The 24,020-nt window shown below is 38.2% G+C and overlaps 1 protein-coding gene across 1 annotated transcript in view; it reads left to right on the forward strand.

Moving 5' to 3' along the window:
• Positions 1-24,020, forward strand: part of LOC131158135 (nuclear pore complex protein NUP96) — a 50,489-nt gene that overhangs the window by 14,570 nt on the left and 11,899 nt on the right. The window contains exons 4-5 of the mRNA XM_058112772.1: positions 11,694-11,842; positions 20,626-20,723. Of these exons, the coding sequence (XP_057968755.1) occupies positions 11,694-11,842; positions 20,626-20,723 (247 nt within the window). The remainder of the gene's footprint in view (positions 1-11,693; positions 11,843-20,625; positions 20,724-24,020) is intronic.

Consider the following 24,020-nt stretch of genomic DNA (forward strand, 5'->3'; position numbering starts at 1 on the left):
CTGATTTTTGATTGTTTGGGTGAATCTGGATCATAGAATAATACGATTCTATGATCTGGATCGCGATTTTAATAACTGTACGCCCCCCACCTCCAACTTCCTAATCATATTTTTCCTCATCTTTCCATTGGCAAGGCTATGGAAGAATCCAGTATTGCAATCACCTTCTCTGACCCATTTAAATATAGTTCTTTGCTTGCAGCTCTTCAATTCCTTAAAAATCACCTCTTCCAGTTCATTCTTTAGAGAGATACTTCTTGCCTCCTCACTCTTCGAGAGATTAGTCTCCAATTCCTTTCTATCCAAAGATTCCAGTTCACCTAGGATGCTCTATTTTCTAACTCTAACATCACCAAACACCTTCTTATTCTAAGGTTTCAGCTTCTACTTCAGATGTTTCAACTTCCTCTTAAACCTAAAACCTTCCCAACCCCTCACTATGTCATCTTCCTAAGAGCTTCTCACTAATGACTTAAAAGAAGCATGATCTAACCACACATTTTCAAACCTAAAAGGAGTGGGACCTCAAGATACCCTGCTAGATTCCAGCAGAATAGGGAAGTGATTAAGAATTGTTTTGAGAGGTTAGAGAATCCATCCTCCCAATCACTTCAAAACAGGAATCTATCCAGTGTACTAGCTACTGTCATACCCCCACACCCCGACCTCCCAAGGAAGATCTCTCAAGCCATAGAAGATATTTTTTTTCATTCTTTGATTTTGCACTTTTTATTATAAGGACAAGGCTGTCGACCCTATTCTAAAGAAGAAAGCTTCCAGGTTCAGCATCATAAAGAAATGCTTTTCTCCTCCCAAAACCTTTCCACATTAAAATCACTGCTCCTTACTTAAGGGAACAAAACCCAAAGACGTAATAAAGCTCATCCCAAAAAGCACTCCTAAGAGTTGGTCTAGGAGGACCATACACTAAGGAAACCCACATTATAAGAACACCACCAGAAGCACCTCAAGATGGTAATAAGTCTTCTTCTTTACACCAACCACCCCAAACACTCTATCCCTCGCTCGATCATCTCCATTTTACTTTCTGAATCATGGCAATATCCAGGAAGTACTTAGACGAAATTTCCTTGATTTGACTCCTCTTTCTAACACCCCCTAAACCTCCCACGTTCCAGATGATAATCTTTATATCTTGACATGCTTACCACCCTTCCCAAGCTCTTTACGACCCTCATAGTTAATTGAAGAAACCAAATTTCTTAATTCTTTCTGAACTTTCTTTTTCTTTCTCTTGTATGCCCTGAATGAATGTAGGATCACACGATCCTACTAAGCCCACTGATCCTACTACATACCTGCCAATTAGCAATTCTATTTTGGATTAGGATCATTTTGGTAAAGTAGGATAGTAGGATTGATTATTATCCCGGTTGTGATTTTAATAACTGCGAAAGGGGGGGGGGGTGTCAATCTTAAGTCAAAAGAATCTTCCTACATTCAAAATGGAGAGAAAAAAAGCTCACTCACATTTAGACTTAAAACACAACAAAATAGGATTTTGACTGGCTCAAAAAACAATCCAAGATCATGCCAACTAAATAATTATATTAAAAACAAGATAATCTTAAACAAGAAACTTATCATAGTTATTCAATTCATGCAATAATACCAGATTCATAAACACATGGACAATAATTTTTTAAAGACCAATTATCTTATTGTATGGATATAAAAAATCAATTCATGAACTTCAAGACAAGCTTAGCAAAGTTTTGTTATTCGTCAAAATCAACCTAAATGGGTTAATAAATGATCAGATTAAAAAGGGAAATGACCCTAAAGGGGGTGGTAGTTTGCTCTTTGCAGAGGATGAAGTTGTCAGTTAAAAGGATATTGAGGCGCAAGATCTTTTAGGTGAGGAGGGACAGGGGTTGTCTCTTCCACAAGCGCCATAAATTAGGTCGGATTGTGTTAGGAGCAAGATGAAAAAAATTCAAGGAGAGTTAAACAATTCAAAGTTCTCTACAAAGTATAATGTGGAGGATTTGAAGAAGGATATGTTGCGACTTCCATTTTTTGTAGAAATCTAATGATAGAGAAGTGGTGGAGCTTTCTTGACTTCTCTTGTGTTGGACTCATTTCGTTGTTCTTGCTGTGGGGATATCAGGGTTCAGAATTTGGATTCTTCTTTTGTTTTTTCATGTAATTCTTTTTTTTCTCATCTGAATTAATCTTTGCATACTTTTCCTCATGTCAATCAGTTATAGAAAGCTAAGATTCCTTCTAAGGTTAAGGTTTCTATAATAGAGTTGACACAACAATCTGTTACTGACTAGAAGGCCTTATAAAGCTCTGTCTTATGATGTGTCTGTGATGTGTTATGCTAGTGGTGAGGCACCTGCTTAAGTTTTTCTTTGTTGTTCTTTCTGTCTGTTCAGACTTCAGAGAGTATCGGTTATGCTCTAGTTCTTTGTAGGATTTTCTGTTGACTGATTTCAGAGGATCTGGGAGAGACAAGGATGCGAGGGAACTTGGCTGGAGAGATGCTCATAATTTTAAAAATCATGGTTTATAGATTTGATTTGGGGTTAGATACCCACGCCCCCTGGGGTGCCCCCTATAGCTGTGGATCTTTTTTTCTGGTTGCTTTGGCGTGTGGGTTTTTCTGATGTATAACAAGAATGGTTGGCTCTGATTGCTTGGTTTTGCTTTTTGGTTCTTGTTTGTATTTGATTTATTTTTTTATTTTTGGTCTTGTGTTTTGTTTAGGTGGGTGTTGTATCCTCATTGTATGTTCTTTCTTCTCTTAATAAAGTTTTCTTTTCGATCAGAATATTTTTTTATTCTTTTTCTTTTGTAGCTTTGAGGATTTCTTGCGTGTATATTTTTTCTTTGTTCATAAATTGTCATTTGCTATAAAAAAGCTTCGTGTCCAGAATCAGGTTGCTCAAATTAATTTTCCAGCAGCATCAAATGAGATTGCTCATTTAAAAATTTCCTTCACTTTACTTTTACATCAGTTTTAGATGAGGGAAGTCTTAAATCTAAGTGCAACAAAAGTTGAATTGTCTCAAACATCGAAAGGCTTTTTCAATTTGTACAAATTTAAAATCCAACTTGTGTATTAATACATAAGAAGAGCCTTAAATCAGCCAGTCCACATGCTTTGCATGTTTTAAAATATCTTACCATTACAACATTCATGCAGAAATATTAGTACTTCCACAATGATGTTATCATCAAAACTTGTTATGAAACCTTGGGGCTAACATAGAGAATGTATTTTTACCATTGAATGTAGGATGATTTTTTAATAAAGACAGAACCACTAACTTGTCAATTAGCAGAAGGTAGAAAAATGCTCGACATTGTCTATACTGTATTTTTACCATTGAATGTAGGATGGTTATTTTTAATAAAGACAGAACCACTAACATGTCAATTAGCGGAAGGTAGAAAAAGCTCAACGTTGTCTATACTATCACTTTAGAGGAGTTTTTTCCCCCTTTTGGTGTTGTTTGATAGGGAGGGGTCAGTGGTGGCTTTCCATTAGTGTATGAGCCTTCTAGACCAACTCTTGGGAGTTTTTTTGGGTTGAAATTTACTCTGTTTGTGGATTCTGCGCTCCTAGGTGGATAGTGGGAGGGGACTTTAATGTGGTAAGATTTTTTTTTTTTTTTGTTGGGGGGGGGGGGTGGGTTAGGGTAATTAAGTATGCAGAATTTTGACTTGTTAATTAGGGACTGTGGTTTAAGAGACCTCCCATTGGGTAACGCTTCTTTTTCCTGGTCTATAAGGTGGGGCTAGAGCAGGTGTCAGTAGATTGGATATATTCCTATGTTGCAGGGAATGGGAAAATGGGTTTCTGAACCTCACTCAACTAGTCAATGTGCTCTCCTTAGGACCACAATTTATCACTTTCCTATCTTGTTGGAATCTAGTAGGGTGGTGTGGAGCCCCAACCCCTTTAGGTTTTAGAACATGTGGCTGGACCATGTGACTTTCAAGCCTTGGGTCAAGGATTTGGGGGGAGGATATTGAAAGGGTTTGGGAAGGTTTTAGTCTTTTAGATTCATGAAAAAATTGAAACACTTGAAGGGGAAGCTAAAAGTTTAGAATAAGGAGGTTTTTGGTGATGTTAGAATTAGAAAGGCTAGACTCTTGGGAGAGTTGGCTTTCCTAGATAGGAAGGAGGAGTCTATTCTCTCAAATAGTGAGGAGATTAGAAGAGTTTTTTTAAAGAACGAGTTGGAATTGGTGATTTTTTAGGATTTAAGGATTTTGAGGTATGACTAAATTCAAATGGGTTAATGAAGGTGATTGTAATTCTTCTTTCTTCACAGGTTAGTTAATGACAAAAGGAGTAAAAATTTGAAGAGGGAGATAAATGTGGGGGGAGGGGTAGTCACTAGTGATCAATGTCGGATCGCCTCCTATATTACCAACTTCTTCTAGAACTTGTATTCAGAGGAGGAATATTGTAGATTGATGTTTGAGGGGGGTTGGAGTGGAATCGTATTTATGTTGATAAGAAGAGTTGGTTTCTGGTATTTATGGAATCCTATTGAGAGACCCTTTGAAGAGGAGGAAGTGAAGGGGGTGGTTTCTGGTATGCATAGGGATAAGGCCCTCGACCTCGATGGAAACATAGCTTTTTTCCAAGATTGTTGGGAGATTGTTAAGGGTGATTTTTTGAGAGTTTTTACTGAATTCTTTGGGAATGAGATTTTGAGCAAAAACATCAACTTCTTTTTTATTGCTCTGATGCCTAAACAGTCTAGATCTATTAAGGTCATAGTAGTCAAAGGTGCTAGGCGCACTGATGCTCAAAGGGTATTTGAAGCCGAGGCGCTTCGCCTCGCATCTCACAAAGGTGAGGCACACAATTATTAAAATGGTGTAAAATGCCTATTTGGGGTAATTGATAAACGAACACATCTAGTAATATTAGAATTTAAAATGCCAAAATATTCAATACCAAAACTGGAAATTTAATAAAATTGCTATGCCGAAGGCCAAAAGCATCAACATAGTTCAACATCAAAAGAAAAGAGTACAATAAAAGATTTCAAAGTCTAAAATCTAAAAATCCTTCTCAATCATCAGTCATCACTCATCATCTCATCAAAATTTCCTTCTCCAGCATCTTTTTCCTCTTCTGTCTTCTCTGCACTATCCACTTGGATCTCATCCTCATCTACAAGTTCCAACATTGTGGTCCGGCCCCTAGCACTGTTAGATGAAACTCTTCCTCTAGAAGATGGTGACATATTTGCACTTATTCTTGATCTAGTGTGATGTGGGGGGTTATTTACTCTAGCAGCTCTAGCAACTGAACCCCAAGTCAAAAAATCATCTTCAAACACAAGTTCATCATCCTTATCGGAATTGCCATCCATCCTACCAATCAACCACTCATTGCTATCATCAATGTCTTTTAGAAGGATGGGACAATGGTGTCATGCTTGTTGTATCGACGCCTCAAAGTTCAATTATATTTCACAAATACCAAATCATTCAAGTGTTGCCGGGATAGCCTACTTCTCCTTTTGCTATGAAGTCGCAAAAATATAGTAAATAATGATTCTAAAAAGCAGTAGATTGATAGTTCATGTTCTTTAATCCACGATATACTAATGACTTACATGATGGAATATGCTCCAATTTCTTTAGCAGCTGGTAGCATTACTCGTGAGGCTAAGGATTTTCACAGCAAATTTTTGGAAGTTTGGAGCCGATGATCCAAATGAAATCCACTGTTGGGCTGTTATAAAATAAATTTTAAATGAATACCTACTAGCTAAATAGCAAAAATAATTTTATATAAAAAGAGATAGTAAAATGCCACTTTACTTGGTGCTTTTATCTTCCTTTGTATCATTGCCAAATCAATTCCAAAGAGGCCACTAGCGCTAGTGAAAATTTTCAACTCATGTAAAACTTTATCTTGCATTGCAAGGGTTGGCACTAACCATGCAATACAAACCCGCCATGATTTCTTCATCTTGCGAAATGTGGGGGTTTGAATAGAAAAGTTCCGGGTTCAAGTAGTGTGCAGCTGCATGCAAAGGTTGATGGAGTTGGCATCCCCACCTCGTATCAATAATTTCAAATGCCTCCTTGAATTTATGCTCTCTCTCACTGAAAGCCTTAGCTATGACTTCCTTAGCCCTATACATTGCTTCATAAGTGTATGCCATTGCAGGTTTCTTTTCCCCATCAACCAAACGGAGTACACGGACAAGTGGGTCTGTCAACTTAAGAGCATAGATAATGGTATTCCGAAAGGTAGGTATCAAAACAATACTAGTTGCTCTTTTGCCAGTTGCCTCTTTTGCCCATTTAGTAGTATTCCAATCTTCAGAAGTAAACATCTTCCTCAAGTTTTTCTTTTGAAGGTGGATTGAATGAAGAGTGATGAAGGCAGTTGCAAATCTCGTAACTGCAGGCCTTAGTAAATCCTTTCCTCTAGTGAATTGCCTCATCAAGTTCACCACACCAACATGGTTATAGACATAACCATTAAAAAATATTGCCCTTTTCAAAGTTATAAGAATTGAAGGCATCTTCCCAATATCCTCCAATATTAAATCGAGGCAATGGGCAGCACACGGTGTCCAATATAAATGTGGCCTCTTTGCTTCCAACAATCTACCTGTTCAAAAATCAAGGAGTGAAACCTTTAAAATATTAAAATAGACAATATATAAACTATAGAATGTAGTTCTAGAAATAAGTTCTTACCTGCTGCAACATAGTTTGAAGCATTATTAATTGCTACTTGAATCACATTTGATTCTCCAATTTCTTCCACCATCTCATTAAGTAATTTGTATATTCTATCTGCATTCTTGACAATATTAGAACCATTAATAGACTTGATGAACACTGATCCCCTTGGAGAGTTCACTAAGAAGTTTATTAGGTCTTTATTAGCAACCGAATCTCTCCTACCATCAGACATAATCGAGCATCCATATTTTGCCTATTCCTCCTTATAGACCTTCATCAATTCTTTCGTTTGACTAACTTCTTGCTTTAGGAAAGGAACTCTCACTTCATGATAGATAAGTGGCTTTATTCCAGGACCATATTGCCCAATTGATTCAAGTGCCACTGCAAAATCTGCCATTGACTTTTGTCTTAATTCTTTCTTGCCCGCCTCATTTATTGATGTTTGCTTCACCTTCCCTTCTTTCTTATCTTGAACCGCTTTCTATGGATCAGGAGTAAAAAACAAGTCTATAGGCCCCTTCTGTTTTGGTTTCTTCAAGGTGGATTGGTATGAACCTTGACTTTGACTTCCACCTCCACTACTAAGCACTCTCTTGCCACGAGAGTCAATTTCCTGAACTTCATCCTTTTCATCTTCACCATAACGATCTATGTCATTAAAGTCAGACAATAACTCATTTTCTTCCTTTATAGCTTTCTTCAACGTATACTCCCTAATCTCCTCACATACATGAGTAGGGCACTTAGAGCATTCTTTTACATTTCAAAATCCTCCGACAATATGTTGTCTTGCCCGAAATATTCCTCCCCTTGTGACTTTGCCACAAAAATTGCAAGTCAAATTATTTCTATTTTTTTTATCATCCAAATTTGCATATTTCCATGCAGGATCTTTCTTTGCAGAGGTAGAGTTTCCACTTCCAGAATCCATTTAAGATTTAAGACCTGGTATCCTAAATGCAAAAGCAATGTAGAATATATTTCAGAAAAATGTATAGTTTGTATATTGTATTTCCAATCAAATTACAAAACAGTAGCTAAATTCAGTAAAAAAAAAATTATATATTAGTTGTAAACTTATATTAGTTATATAAGAAGAAGCAGTAGGCAGCAGGTAGCAGAAGAACTGATGAAGAACTGAAGAAGAAGAAGAAGAAGAAGAAGAAGAAGAGAACTGAAAAAGTAGAAGAAAAAGAACTAAAAAAGTAGAAGCAGATGAACTGATGACTCACAAAGGCTCGAAGGTGAACTCACGAAGCTCCTGTTGGTTCAAAGGCTTGAAGACAAGCTCGCGAAGGGCACCTGCTGGTTCGAAGGGTCGAAGACGAGCTTGCAAAGGGCTCTTGCTTGTTTGAAGGCCCAAAGACGAACTCACGAAGCTCCTGTTTGTTTGAAGGCTCGAAGACGAACTCGCAAAGGGCTCCTGCTGGTGTCGTGCTGCTTCAAAGGGTTGAAGAAGAAGGGTTCCGGCTAGTTTCGTGCTGGCTCAAAGAGTTGCAGATGAATTCTATTGGTTCGAGTTGAACGAGGGCTACAACCCGTTCTAGCTATTTCTTTATTAATAGGCTAATAGCTTAAAAAATTTCAAGGCGCGACTCACGACACCTGGTGCATCAGTGGGCCTTCCTGCGCCTCTTAATGGTCGCCTCGCCTCACCAGTCATGAGGCGCTGGCCTCGTTGCCCCCCTGCACCTCACGCGTATGAGGCGCGATTTTGACTACTATGATTAAGGTTGAGGATTTTAGATCTATTACCATTGTTTCTAGTGTATACAAAATTATTACTACAACCTTAACAATTAGGATGGGTGAGGTGCTTGTTGATGCCATTTCTATTGCGAGAATGCATTCATAGGAGGGAGACAAGTAGTGAATGCTATATTTGTGGCCAATGAGGTGGTGGAGGATATTTGTAGGAATAAGAAAGGGGTTTTGTTTTAAATTAGATTATGAGAAAGCCTATGATTATTTGAGTTGGAGCTTTTCATGGATAAAGTCCTTGAGAGGAAGGGTTTTGGCAAAGCATTGGCGACGGTGGATTAGGGGTTGTTTGTCTAATGTGTAGTTCTTAGATTGTTAGTGGTGAGCCAAAATCTTGATTTTAGAGCTTCTAGGGGCATTAGACAAGGTGGCCTTCGGTCCCCCTTATTATTTGTCCTTACTATTGATGTGTTGAGCAGGATAGTGGATAGGGCTGTGGAGAGGGGGTTGGTTAAAGGTCTAGAAGAAGTTGGGAGAGAGGAAGTGGTGATTTCTCATCTTCAGTTTGCTGTTGACCCCATTTTCTTCCTTGATGATTATTGCCCTTTAGGAGAATTTTCGGTATTCTTCAAATGTTTAAGAGGTGTTGGGCCTTAAAATTAATATGGGGAAGAGTGGTTTAACAGCTTTGAATGTGCTTGTGGAGCAAGGGAAAGGGCCATTGAAGTGGGGTGTGGCATTCTGGATTGGCCTATGACCTTCTTAGGGGTCCCTTTGGGGGGTAATCCTACAACAATGGATTTTTGGAATCAGGTTGTGGAAAGGGTGACTAAGAGGTTAGACAGTTGGAAGGGGGCTTTTTCTCTTTAGGGGGTAGAATAACCTTGATCCATGCTTGTCTTCCAAGCATTCCATTATATTTTTTGTAACTCTGTATGTATTTAGGATTTCGATGGGGATTGCTAGTAAGCTTGAGAGAAATCATGAAAGACTTTCTATGGTCTAGTAGGGGGATCATAGGGACCACTAAGCTGGGGTGAGGTTTGTAGGTCAAAAAAAGAGGGAGGGTTGGGTCTAGGGAAGTTGGTATCTAAAAACACTGCTCTGTTAGCTAAATGGCTTTGGCGCTTTGCTCTAGAAGAATATACCCTTTGCCATAGAGTAATAAGAAGTAAGTTCGGGTTGGATGAGAATGGGTGGGATACCAATTTTAGTTCAGCATGTTCTTTGGGTAGTCCATGGAGGTCCAAATAGAGCTATATCTTTCTTTGTTGGGGATTTGAGTAGCCCATTGGTGTCCTACAATCTCCATTTTGGGAGACCTCTTAAAGATAGGGGTTGGTGGAGAGCTGTCCTCTTTGTTATCTTTATTGAATGGGAGTGATCTTTCTTCGGGGAGCGATGTTTGGTCTTGGTCTTTGGATCAGTCTGGAGTGTCTCCTTGTAAAGAGTTCTTGACTCACTACAAATTTTCTTTCCCACTCTTATCATTTCATCTGGAAGGCTAAGGCTCCTCCAACAATTAAGGTTTTCACTTGGTTGGTTGCCCTCAATAAAATTAAAACTGATAACTTGCTGCAAATTAGGAGACCTTTGAAGGTTCTCTCTCCCGAAGTGTGTGTGCTCTGTTACAAAAATTCTGAGATGGTTTCTCATCTTCTTTTGCACTTTGAATTCTTGGAGGATTTGGAATATGCTTTTTGGTATTTCTGGAGAGAGCTGGGTTTGCCTTTCTTCAGTTGATGAATTGTTGGCTATTTCTTTCGAAGGCTTTTGTAGGAGAAAGGATAAGGAAGTCCTATGGAAGTGTGGAATACTAGCAGTTTTATGGGGGGTTATGGTTGGAGTGTAATGCAAGGATATTCAATGGGAAGAAATTAAATTGCTTGCTGGTTTGGGATAAAATTTAGTACTTGGCCTCACTGTGGTGCACTGGTTTGGGTTTTTGCAGAGGAATTAGTTTCCACGAGTTGCATCAAGATTGGAGGAACATTTTGGAATGCTGATTTTTATTTTTTGGTATTTTTTAGATGTTTTTTTCCTGGATTGTTCCAGGCCCTTTCTGGGAGATGTCTTATTCTCCCTCCTGTAAATTCTCTTCCTATTAATGAAATATTCTTTTGCTATCAAAGAAAAAAAAAAATACTATCACATTTCAAAAAAAAAAAAAGAAGAAGTTAAAAGGCTTTTAGTGCAACAACTTACTTCAATAAGGAATTGTATGACACAAGCAATTTTATCAATGCAGTACAATCATTTCAACATTGGAAAAATTTCTCCATTTCTCTTTTATATTGTAGAGATAGCTTTTTCTTTTTTCCCCATAAGGGTAGCTATAAAATATACCATCCTCTTTTTCCTTTTTTTTTTTCCGGGGGGGGGGGGGGGCGGTGGGTATTAATTTGGTATTCTGAGGCATTAGATTACTGAAGTTATGTGCATAGGAAATTGGTTCTAAAAGCTATGAGACATATGTCATTGGCATCATGATTTGTTTCTTTTTCCTGCACTAAAAGATCTCCAAGAAAGTCAATAACAATGTTATGGAGTGAATATTTGTTTTCAATTGCACATAAAGGAAAGAAGATATGAGAATACAATTATCTAGGGTCTAAATCCATCTGACCTTTCATTCTTTGGTGAACCTTCTCTTTCTCTTTTATTTATTTATTTATTTTCTCAACAAAGAAGGTCGTGTTGTGACCATGAATAGACTTTTATTTTCCAGTATATTATTGTGTTCATTCTAGCACAAGTGGACAGAGGCTATCTCTGCAATCATCTCTTTGTATATTTGGATCTCATAGTTCTTTCTTATTAATAAAGGCGACAAGAGTTGCTGTATGACGTGTTTTCTAATTCTGTAGTGGGACACATCCAATTTGTATGCATTTGTTCTTAAATGACAAATGACATGTTCCTTTGAAGAAATTGGATTTGTACATTTAAGATTTTTGTTCTTAACATTCACTATCTTGATGTTGAGAATAACATCCTCTGGTGATTTGGTTCAATTTGCTATGCTTCTATTCCCTGAGAAATGCAAGATGACTTTGTTTTTGGGTTATATTAGATGATTTTAGAGATTGTTAATTAGCCCTTGAGGCCCAACTCAAGCGATAAAGAATTGAGGTGGGATTGGGAGATCCAGGGGTCCAAATTTTACCAATTACAGAAAAAAAAATCATACTGTTAATGTTTAAGTGGGGAGGCATACATCCACTGTTGTTCAATTGATTTGGTCGCTGAGGTTTTGATGTTATTACTTCTTGCCTTTTATTTTTATGATGCAGCCAAACACACCGAGATATGGAGACTGGCAACTTTCATGGAAGAACACAAATCAGAAATTGAAGATTGGGACTTGGGGGCTGGAATTTATATTTCATTCTATCTATTAAGAAATTCATTACAAGAAGATGATAACACCATGAGTGAACTGGTATGAAATCTGTTATAATATTGAGACTGAATTTGAGTATAGAGTATATTGCATTTGTGTTTTTCTTGAGATTAAGCTGTTGCAGCAGAATGAATGTTTTCAGATGTTAGATGTTGCTATTGATTGTGAGGCAGGATTGCCTTGCTTGTGGGTTGTGTCCATCTGCATTCAATCCTAGTGTCAAGGTGGCAAGTTGCCACAGATTGGGCATGTGGCGTTGCAGTGTGACCATGGAGAACTAGGTGTCTTTTTGGTATATGATTCTTGGAACATTTTGATACTCTCTTACGCAAGTAAAGTTGGCATAGAAATGCTCTTTATAGAGGGAGGCAAATGGCAAGCTTGGCCACCCCCAGTGCCCTGCACTTAGGTGCAAGCTTGGGATGTCCATGAGTGGTGTTCTAAGTCTCTATGGGTGCTTGGAGCTCCCTAGCTGGTGCAAAGGTCCATGAGGACTAGCATTTGCATGGCTTCTGGGGTGGAGGCTTTATGCGATTTGTATTAACTTCAATTTGTGTATGCTTGTTGTAGACATGCTTGTGGTGTTGCACACCTCTAGCCTACTCCAGTTGTGCTTAATGATCCAATGTGTACCTTTGTGTTGGCTTGCCTAAGTGCTATTATGATGTGACAATTCAAACTCATGGGCCTTGGTGACTAGGGAGCATCTCATAGGCGTCAGTGGCTAGAAACTGCATCAGTTGCTCAAAGTGTCTTCGATGTTCACAAGCATGGTTTTGAAACCTGGATTGGTGACTGACCCGGTGAAGTCATTGGGTTAGTCGAACTGTTGGGCTGAACTGGTGGGCAAATTGATAATTCAGTCTTACACAATTTATGTATGTATATTGCAAAAATAATATCATGCTAACCACCTATTCAATTAAATATTAAGCCATTAAGGCCAAAAAGAGTTGCTTATAGCCATAATAAGTTTTTATTCCCTTTTTTATTTTTTAAAAGCATTGTTAAATTTATTATTTATATTTGTGTGTTTAGAGATAATAAATGCCCCATTATACATCACAAAAGGAATATGGTGCATTAGCAAGCCTCCCCATACTCTCTCTCTTAAGTCCAGGGTTCAGTTCCACGCCTACTGATTTTTCACCATATTTTTTCCTTTTAAGCAGGAGCCGGGCTGACCCATCCTTGAACCTGGTTTGCCCCAGTTCAAATCGGGTTAGAGGCAGTTTGCAACATTTTTGGTTCTAGAACCTTGATTGGATGTCTGGTTCTGGTTGAACCTAGTCAGATTGGCTGGTCCAGTCTGGGTTTTAAAACCAGACACAAGAAACCTATTATTATTCTACAGTGCAGTTGTAGTGTGTTGTATGCAGGTGCAGCAATCACTTGTGACTTGTCCTTGTTGGTCACAAAAGCACATGTGCAAGCATTGGATAATACTCGAATGATTGGGCCCGCGTTGAATTAATGTAGTTGTGGTGCTGCATGGTCAGTTGCACAATGTTAAAAGACTGTGATACCTAGCCTAGCCAATAGGTTTGTCTTGAGCTTATCTTTTAAATTTGGATGGGAATTAAAAAAATGTTCATGATTGCATTTCATATAGAGTGTGTTGCCTTTGCAAAACTTTGGTCAACATGACGTGTATGCTATTAAAGCTAACCATACAATTGCTAGCTCCCTCCCTGCCCCCCGGTTTGACAAAGGGCAAGACAACCATTGAATGACATGATTGTCTTCATGCACACATTTGGGAATTAAAAGACTAATCAAAAGGATGTTAGTTTGATTAAATGAATAGGACCACTAAAGTATAAGTTAGTTATGGAAGGAGCAATGAATAGTATTGGAACTTGCAATGGTCCTCTTGGATTGCTCTCTTCACCATATCTTTCTTGTAGTCATGGATGTGACTTTAGAGATTCCTTGACCAATATCTGTTACTAGCTTCCTTTGATCCAAAACTCTTAGGTTTGAGCTATTGGGAACGAAATGGTGTGGGGGGCACTCCATAGTTAGGGTTCACTGAAAAGTTTTTAGCTTGGATCATCCCGATTCTTTTATATAGCCTCTCATATTTCATAGGAAGGTTTGTTTCCAAGAGGAATTCTTGCGGGTTTTGAGGTTGCTAGGTGTGCTCTGTGATGTTGGTCGAGGATCTGAAGTTGTGGGTCGAGGGGTTTGCTTCTTGAAGGATGAGGATGAGCTGGCATGAGTTTGCGTTTGAATGGGAGTATAGAGAAGGCCTTCGAATAATGGTAAAAACAAAATCTAAGAATTCCTAAGGGCGATTAGAGAGTAGGATAGTGATATTTCCTTGTGGCGATAATGGACCTTTCTATGGGGCATGAACTAGGTGTTGGCAACAAAAATCATAAGCTTAGATTGGGGTGGGGGACAAGGCGAGTGTGTTCTTGCGCTTGCCAACGTTGTCAGAGAAGCTTTGGTGACCTGGAGAAGGTTCTCGGTGGGGGGGTTGAAGATCACGATTGTAGGATATGTTTCCCTTATTGGCTTGCAAATCTTTAGCGTCTTGTTGGCTAAGAGGATCTCTTCCTTCAAAATTTAAATTCTTCAATGGCCTTCAAAGGTCAAGTGAAGTAGGGCTAGATATATGTGGGCTTTTTCAGAATGGATTGAGTAGGTTGGTTCATAAATGGATTTCGAAAACTAAAAGGGCCAATCCGCTATAGGAGGAAATACCGAGCCCTCCTTTGGAAAAAAAAAGGTGTTGGGCCTTGAAGGGAGTTCTTTACAAATATACTTGAGCGCTTCCAATTAAGAAGACTTGGGTTGCTTTAGTGGCGAGGGAACTAGGGCGTGGGGGTGGGGGGTGGGGTTTCAATTGTGCCTATTGCACTTAATGTAGAGGACAATATAAAGGAAGGTAGATCCATCATTTAGGATTTAGAAACCATTAAAGCAGAAGGAAGCATGATCTCTACTAAAGAAATTCATTTTAAACAACTTGGAGGAAAATAACTTTCCTATCAGCAACCCTTTATCTCCTCTACATTTTAATCTTAGGGAGGAACATAGGGTTTCAATATTAGGAGAATTAGAGGAGGATTCATCCCTTAAATTGGAAGATGAATTGAGAAACATTTGTGATCCTATGAAGGGCCTATTGATCAATTAGTTGGGAGCCAATTTTGATTTTTGAAAGGGAGGATGGCATGTCGTAGTTTTCTGAGGATGTTTTTGAAATTGAAATTGAGGAGTTACTGGGGTGGAATGATGATATCCCAAAGGAAACACAGCTGCCTAAGAAAGATTGTCTTAACTTGAGCTCTAAAATTGCGTAAGTAGGTGAAGATGATAATAAGCATGAGTCTAATGAGACGAAAGCTTTGATCTTTAAAGGGCTTTTGTCCTCTGAGCCTGAGCGTATTATCAATTTGATGGACATCCTGGGCATTTCTTCTTCTATTGGGAGGGATAATAATGAAGTGAGGGTTGTTCCAAAGGAGGATCCTAGTGTTTCTAAGTTCGGAAAAGATGTACTACCCTTTCCTTGTTCAATCCATTTTATTTTGATGTCCTATGCCAAGGGAGGGTCCCTCCAGGGAAGATGCCCAAGGAAAGGTGAGATATTATGGAGACTTGCGAAAGTCCTAGATGGCTTAGGTTGAAATTAATGAATCTTACAAGAATTGAGGTGAGGGTGGGTTTGTGTCATAGAAAGTGTGAGAGGAAAAAGAAGAAGTTTCAGAAATAACTGAAAAACCTAGCTTCGTCTATTAATTATGGGGGCTTAAGGGTGTTTAGAAGGGTGTTAAACAAGTTAAAGTATGAAGATTTGGAATGTGAGCGGCTTAGAGGATTTTAGGAAGAGGAGTCTTATTTGGGGTGTTTTGATTAGGCAACTCCTTGATATTGTACTCGTCTAGGAAACCAAACTTGAGCTTGTAGATTGGGGGGTGGGGGTTGTTAGGAGCATCTGGGGTGTGCGCTGTAAAGACTGGGTCTTTTCACGTTGGAGATTTGGCTGCCGGGAGAAAAAAGGGGGGGGGGGTTTCTTTTGATGTGGGAACTTGTTCTATTTCTTGGGTCAGCAGTTTGGTGGGGTATCTTTTCCCTTCCTGTCTTGGTTGAACAAAGAGGTAGGGTCAGTGGTGGGTCTAAAAGTGTACAGTCTGTCTAGACTAACTGTTAGGAGTTCTTTTTTGGGATGAGCTTTATTTTGTTTTTGTTTTTTATTCCCCTAGGTGGGTTGTGGGTGGTGATTTTAATGTGGTTAGGATTCTGAGGGAGAAAAAGGGGTGAAGGAGGGTTATAGTTGGCATGCTGCATTTTGCCTTTCTTATTAGTGAGTGTGGTTTGAGAGATCTCCCTTGTGTAATGGTACTTTTTTTTTTTTGGGGGGGGGGGGGGGGGGGGGGGGTGGTGGTAAGGGCAGTCACTAGTAGGCTTGGTAGGTTTTTGTTGTGCAGTGAGTGGGAGGACAAATTCTGCAATCTATCTCGAACTGTTTTTCCTAGGGCTATGTTTGATCACTTTCCTATTTTGCTGGAGTCTAGTAAGGTTTTTTGGGACCCTATTCCCTATAGGTTTGAAAATATGTGGCTGGATAATGATACCTTTCAATCGTTGGTGAGGAAGTCTTGGAGAGAGGAAGTGGAGAGGGGGTGGAAAGGGTTTAGGTTTATGAGGAAGGTAAAGCGGTTGAAAAAGAAGCTGGAAGAGTGGGATAGGGAGGTTATTTGAGATACTAGTAATAAAAAACCAGTATTTTAACTGAGTTTAATTTGTTAGATATGAAGGAAGAAGATGTTAGTCTCTCTTAGAGTGAGGAGATAACAAGTGTCTCTTTGAAGAATGAGGTGAAAGATTTGATTTCAGGGAAGTGAGAAGTTGGAGACGAGACCAAGTTAAAATGGGTTAGAAGATGGAGATTGCCATTCTAGATTTTTCCACAGGCTAGCAAATGGAGAAATGAGGAAGAATTTGATTAAGGAACTGGATGTGGAAAGGGAGGACATTATCTATGATAGGATTGCCTTCAAGATCACTGACTTCTATTCTAATTTGTATTCTGAGGAAGATGCTTATAGTTGATGATTGAGGGTTTTGAGTGGGATCCTGTTTTTGGAGATTAGATGTCCTGCTTGGGTAGACCTTTTGAGGAGGAGGAAGTGAGGGGTGCTATGTTTTGGATGGAGAGGGATAAGGCTCCGAGGCTAATATGGCCTTTTTCAATATTGTTGGGAAGTGATTAAGGGGAATTTCCTTAAGTTTTTTTAATGAATTCTGTTGGAATGGGATTTAGAGGAAGAATATTAATCCCACATTCATTGCTTTGGTGCTGAAGAAGCATAGATCTATCAAGATCATAGATTAATACCTATTATAGTTTGTAGTGGGTATAAGATTATGGTGTTTGGTTTGTTTGGAGTGAGCTGGGTTATGCTGCAATCTGTAGTGGGACTTCTAGCATGTTGGAAAGGCAGATTTGGTCGTTATTGAAATGGGTTTATATGGTTGATTTCCTCATTGTTTATTGTGGTGTCTTTGGAGGGAGAGAAATAGTAGGTGTTTTGAAGATAAGGAAGCATCCATTTTGGACCTGAAGCTGTTTTTCTTTACAACTTTGATGGATTGGTTGGCTGCTTTGTGAAACCAATCATTTTCTACTGTTCTTGATTTATTAGATTCTTGTAATTTCTGTTTTTGATTTGTTTACCCCATGTACACTCCTTGTGTACTTGGTGTTCTTTTTTGATATCAATAAACTTATTACTTATCAAAAAAAAAAAAAAAGATTATCACTAAAGTGTTAGCTAATAGGTTGAGTGCAGTTCTTGATAAGACTATTTCAAAGTGAGTTTGTGATGGGGTAGATTGATATTGGATGCCATTTTGGTAGCAAATGAGGTGGTAGAGGATATTCAGTGGAGAAAGAAGAAGGATTCATTTTTAAATTGGATTTTGAGGTAGCCTATGACTCATGGATCAATTTTTTATGAGGAAGGGTTTTGGTGAAAAATGACATTGGTGGCTGAGGGGTTGCATGTCTAATGTGTTCTTTTAGGTTATATTGAATGGTGAACCTAAATCTGAGGTTATTTCCTTGAGGGGTATTAGGCAAGGTGACCCTTTGTTTGTTTTAGTGGCTGATGTTTTGAGTAGGATGGTTGATAGGGCAGTGGATAGGGGATTGGTGAAAGGTCTGGAAGTGGGAAAAGAAGGGGTGGTGGTTTTGCACCTTCAGTTTTTTTATAACACCATATTCTTTTCAGATGATCATTGTCCATGTAGGAGTCGGGTCTTCTCCATGTTTTTGAGAGGATTTCTGGGCTTAAAAGTAATTTGGGGAAGAGTGGTTTAGCTACTATTAATGTGCTTGAGAGAGAGTGGTCCTATGCTGTGGGGTGTGGTTTGTTGAATTGGCTTTTGTCATATCTAGGATCTCTTTGCGGTGTTGGGGGAATCCTAGATCTGGGAACTTTTGGAATCCAGTAGCGGAAAAAGCGGCCAAGCATATAGATTGGGATGAGGCTCTTTTCCCTCTTGGGGGTGGAATCACTCTTGTCCAGTATGTCTTGTATCCCATTGTATTACTTGTCTATTTTTAAGATTCCTGTGGGGATTGCTGGTCAGATAGAGAAAATTACGAGAGATTGTTTTGGAGTCCAGGGTTCAGAGGTAATGAGGACCACTTGGTGAGCTGCGATGTTATGTGTAGGTCAAAACTGGAGGGTAGTTTGACTCTTGAAAATTTGGTGTCTAAAAACACTACTCTCCTAGCTGAATGGCTTTGGCAGTTCCCCCTAGAGGATTCCTCCCTTTAGCATAGAGTCATTAAAACCAAGTTTGGGCCGGATGAGAATGTGTGGGATATCAATCTGGGATTTAGATGTCCTTTAGAGAGCCTTAGAGGTTTACTTTCTCAAATTTATCTCCTCTTTATTTCCCAAGCTAAATATGTGGTGGGGAAGGGTTCTTGTATTTGTTTTTGGAAAAAAACTTTGGTTGGGGAATGTTGTTTTGTCCACCTCATTTCCTCATCTCTTCCATTTGAGCTCAGGGCAGAGCAGCGTTTTTTCTTATTTTGTTGTTGATTTGGGCGGTCCTTTGCCTTCTTGGGATTTTCATTTTCGTTGATCTAAATCATAGGGAGATGGGCGTGCTTTCCTCTTTGTTGATTTTATTGAACAGTTGTTGTATTTCTTTGGGACTGGATTCTTGTTCTAGTCCTTGATCCTTTCTAATTCTTCTTTCCTCTTTATAGTACTATTTGGAAGGCCAAAGTCCCCGAAAATCAAGGATTTTATCTGGTTGGTTATGCTTAGTAGAGTCAATACCATTAGCTTGTTGCAGATTAGGAGACCATTGAAGGCACATTCTCCAGATGTTTGTGTGCTTTGCCATAATAGTATAAAAACTGCATCTCTATTTTTTTCTGCATTTTCATTTGGCCTGGAGAGTGGAATAAGTTATTTGGTTAGTTGGAGAGTTTTGAGTTTGCCCAGAGCCAGTGGAGGACTTATTGGCAATTTCATTTGCAGGTTTTGGAAGGAGAAAGTGCAAGGCTGCATTATGGAAATATGATTTTTTGTTTTCTTTTTTGGCAGTGCTGCGGGGGATTATGGTTGGAACATAATGTATGCAACTTTTTGGGGAAGTAGTTGAGTCCTTTGCTGGTTTGGGAGAAGATTCATTACTCAGAATTGCTTTTGTATGGGGCTTACAGAGTTACTGGTACTTCAAAAGAGTGAGATTCTTGGATATAGTCAGTGAGATTGGTGAAATCTGTTGGCTTGAGTATGTGCTGAAGTAGTTTTATTTGTTTCGTTTTCCTTGTTTTGTTTTTTTTGTATGTTCTTTCTGGTTTGTCCTAAAGTTTTTATAGGGAGATGTCTTATTGTCCTTTTTGTATATTCTTAAACTGTTAATAAAATTTCTTTTTTGTGTTAAAAAAAAAAATGTCAAATATAGTGCAAGTATATATCAAAACCTACTACTAGATACAGCTTTAACCAAGTGGAGTAAAATACAAACTGTGAGAGCAAAATTGGGCAATCTCAAATTCTCCAACTAGAGGTTGATACAACTTCAACAAATTAGAATAAAATTCTGACAGTTAGGGCAGAATTGGCCAATGATATTGAAAGTTTGTACAATGAAGTGTTAAGCTCATACTAAAGAGAGAAATATATGGAGTATCCTAATAATGATTTGTATAGTAGGCTAGTAGCACTAATTCTTACTGTTATTACTAACAACAAAAATAGATGCTACTGCTACAACTGCTTGTTGGAAGACAGTCTGTTATTTTAGTAATTAGGTGGTGTGGGTGGGGGTAATTTTGTCTTCCATGTCCTATTTTTATTACTGTTATTAACATATAAATAGGGCAGACCAAGAGCTGCATGGAAGTTCCAGAAAACTGTTGACTGGATATTCTTCCTTTAATCTCTTCTTCTCTTCTTCTGTTCTCCCTCTCTAACTTGAATGCTGCATTTCCTTTGAAACTTTGATTTATTTCAGATTTGTAACAGCTATCAGAACTGAGGTTGTCAGGAGGTCCTAGGTACTTGGATTGTTGCCTGCACTTATTTTACTGTTGCAAAAATTTATCTCATTCCCTAAATTGGCTTGTATTATTGTCTGTTTATCTTGCCACGTGCAGTTGGACTGCATGTGTGGGGGAGTATTAAGGCTTAGTATACATTGTTGGCTGAGAACTTACAGCTTAAGCTTTTAAAATTTAAAGTCATAATCTAACATTATTATTATTATTGTTTTCCTGAGTAGAGTACACTGCTCTGTTATTGCATAGTGATAAATTGATGAGCATGTGTTACATCTTGCAGGTTTCTCTAGAGAGCAAAAATGGTGCTTGTAGGGAATTCTTTGGTTGCCTGAATGAGTCATTGGCAATTTTGGGTAGTAGATTACCCATTGATGCAAGGTATGTATATGAGTTCCTTTGCTTAAATCTTGTAAAGATGAATACTCAATTTTCACACCTAGTTTTGCATATGATTTCTTAATCTGCGTATTTCTTAATTTTTTGTTTCATTTTTATTGGATTTTGCACCAGAACAAATCTCTTAGATTTTTTGTTGTGCTTGTGAGACCTAAATAACTGATCTCTCTTTAGATGTATTTACCTTTTGTTAAATCACAGAAAATAGCTATGATCTTTTCTACCCTACCTTATGTTGGCCCAAGTGGCAACCCAAGAGGAGGGGTGGGGGTTAGATTTCCTTTAATGAAAATTAAAGTGTTTGGTACCAAATTTAAAGCAATTTAAACAAACCAAGCAACTACACAAATATAAAGCAATAAAATCAAAGAAGGGAAATTAAATTGTGCACTCTTTTTATATTGGTCCGGAAACTGGCCTACATCCACTCTCTTAAGGCTAACAAACTTGAGGCTTCACTATTTCCCTTGTTTTAATGGAGATCAAGGAAACCAATAGACCTCTTGTTTTTTGTAGACAAGGCAACCAATTTACAACCCATTGTTTTTTGGAGACAAGACAACCAATTTAGAAGAATGCTTACAACAAAAAATTTCCTCACAAGGAGGAATATACAATTTGAAGTTCAAGACTAATTCTAAAAGAATATTTGGAAGATGCATGTGATATCTCAAGAGTGAGCAAATTGAAGTACAAGAGATATTAAGATAGATTTGAAAGTTTGGGCACTTCGAAATTCATTATGAACATGTTCTTTAACATTCCTTATGCTTTAGAGGGCATATATATAGAGATTAGAACAAAAGTAGCCGTTTTCTGCTTGTTGGGGTCTAATACAGGTCAGGCCAGTCGACTGCTTAGAGAAGCTGGTCGATCTGGCACTAGCTGTTAGAGAAAATCATACTGTTGTAGCCAAATTTGGTGGACCGGTCAACCGCTCCCAACTATTGCCTAGACCGGTCTACTGCACCCCCTCAGCTGGGCAGCCTGGAATAGTTTCTTCATTTTTAATGCTTTTCCATGCTTATGTGCCTTAGTGCCATGACCATCATATTCATAGAGATATATAAGATAAAACACATTACAATTTGAGAGAAATGAGTAAAGAAAGTAATGTCTTCAAATCTTCTCCCAAATCTTCATTGTCAATGGCTTAATCCTATCACAAACAACTTAAGCTCAAAGTCACTAGTACCAAATAGTTTGTTATCATCAAAACTAGGTTAATGGAACCTTGGTGCTAACAACTTACACCTGAACTGGCCTGTATTTGATATAGATTTTGATGCCTGCCTTGTCAGCTGTGTTATTTTATTATGTAGGAAGTGATCCCCCCCCCTCCCTTCTTGCACCATTTAGCAAACATCTTAAAGGTTGAAAATCCTAACCATGCAGTTGCAATTTCAGGCCCTTTCCTCTTTTTTCCCCCCTTATTGCTTTCTTTGACTGCTTGGAATCCAAATCCTAGGTCTTTTTTATTATTTATTGATAAAAATTATTTATATAAATGATGCCCATATATTGGTTATCTACCCACTACCCAGCACAGAAAAAGGGTGATCTTTTGACCTGAGCATGCCTGCCTTGATTGTTCTGCCTGGATGAGTGGTTGGGCTTGGACAGCTGAAGGGGCTGGTGTGCTGTTTAAGTCCAGCTTGATCAACTTGACTAATATATAGGGTAGGCATATATATGTGCGTGTGTATTCATGTATGTATATTTAACTAGTATTTAATTTAAAAGGGCTCATAGGGGTTGCCAAGCCATATGTAGAAAGAATCATTTATAGCAGAAGTGTCAACAGAACAATTAAAATTTTTTATGAACTCATTGCTGTCATCAATAATATAAACAATTGATCCAACTACTTCTGATCTTCCTACAAGCTAAAACTTTGTATCCTTGAAAATTCTCGCATCTCTTTCCTTCTGAGCAGTTTAAAAAATGTACTTGGGGGGTGGTATTTGAGTAGAGTTGTGATGTAGGACAAGAAGCAGCTATTTGGATGGATCATTTGGACCCAATTAGGAGGCCTATGTCAAAGAATAGTATGAATGGTTTATTGAGACCCAAACCCAAATGTGGTTAGTTAGTTGTTTAATTATTTGTTTGTAGTTTGCTTGTATTAGGATTATTTATGTTGGGGACTTGTTTATTGTAATTGTGTTTGAGTAGAGTTGTGGTGTAGGACGAGAAGCGGCTATTTGGATGGATCATTTGGACCCAATTAGGAGGCCTATGTCAAAGAATAGGGTGAATGGTTTATTGAGTCTGAACCCCAAATGTAGTTGGTTAGTTGTTTAAGTATTTGTGTGTAGTTTGCTTGTATTAGGATTATTTATGTTGGGGACATGTTTGTAGTAATTGTGTATTCTAGGGGCGTGTTTGTAATGCAATGTAGTTTTAGGGGGTATATGTGTAATTTCATGTGTTTACAGGCGTTCTCATAAATATTGTGTGAAAGCCATGGCCCATGATGTAGGCAGTTGATGAATTTGAATTGGAATTGAACGTGAGTTTTCCCCTGGTATCTCTCTCCTGCCTTCCCTTTCCTCCTCTCTTCTATTTCTTCTAGTTTCTCCATGGCTGCTGAATCTTGATGCTGCCCCTGCATCAAGTTGGGTCAATGACAGTGGGATACGTAGACTTGACTAAAAAATTTGAAGCTTAGAGCTCAACTTGAAAATTGTAATCTGGAATATGATTGATGCTGTAAGTGTTTTAACTTGACTTGATCAAGCTTGTTTTGATTATAAAATGATACTGAAAATAAGTATAAAATTTATATATAGAACATGTATAAGATTTAAATATGTGTAAAATTGATGACATTTTATGTAAAAAATATGTAAAAATAGTAAAAGCTCCATTAGGCTTATGAGTTATATTATGAAACTTGAACTTGACTCATTAAGCTACTTGAGTTGGTCAAGCTTGACTTGTACTTGAATAGAGTTGAGGTAGGGAGTGAGCCTTGTTCAGGTAGCTTGCAAGCAAGTTTGACTTGCTAAAACTCTTAGCTGCCGCTCAAAAATGTCCAACACAAGTTTCATTTCAGTTTAACTTTAAATAAACTTAATGCATGAGGGGGGAGGGGGGGACCTTTTATGGGTTTACAATACTTGGAGGAGAAAAATAATTTTAGAAATCAAAATTATCTCTAATTCTACTTTCTAAATAACGGTATCCTAACATTTGACAATAAGTTTGTCATAATCTTTTTGTCATAATCTGGGAGACATCATTAATAAAATCTGTTCTGGTTATATTCGAAGTTAC

The sequence above is a fragment of the Malania oleifera genome, chromosome 6 (genome assembly GCF_029873635.1).
Source record: "Malania oleifera isolate guangnan ecotype guangnan chromosome 6, ASM2987363v1, whole genome shotgun sequence".
In the NCBI taxonomy this organism is placed as follows: domain Eukaryota; kingdom Viridiplantae; phylum Streptophyta; class Magnoliopsida; order Santalales; family Ximeniaceae; genus Malania; species Malania oleifera.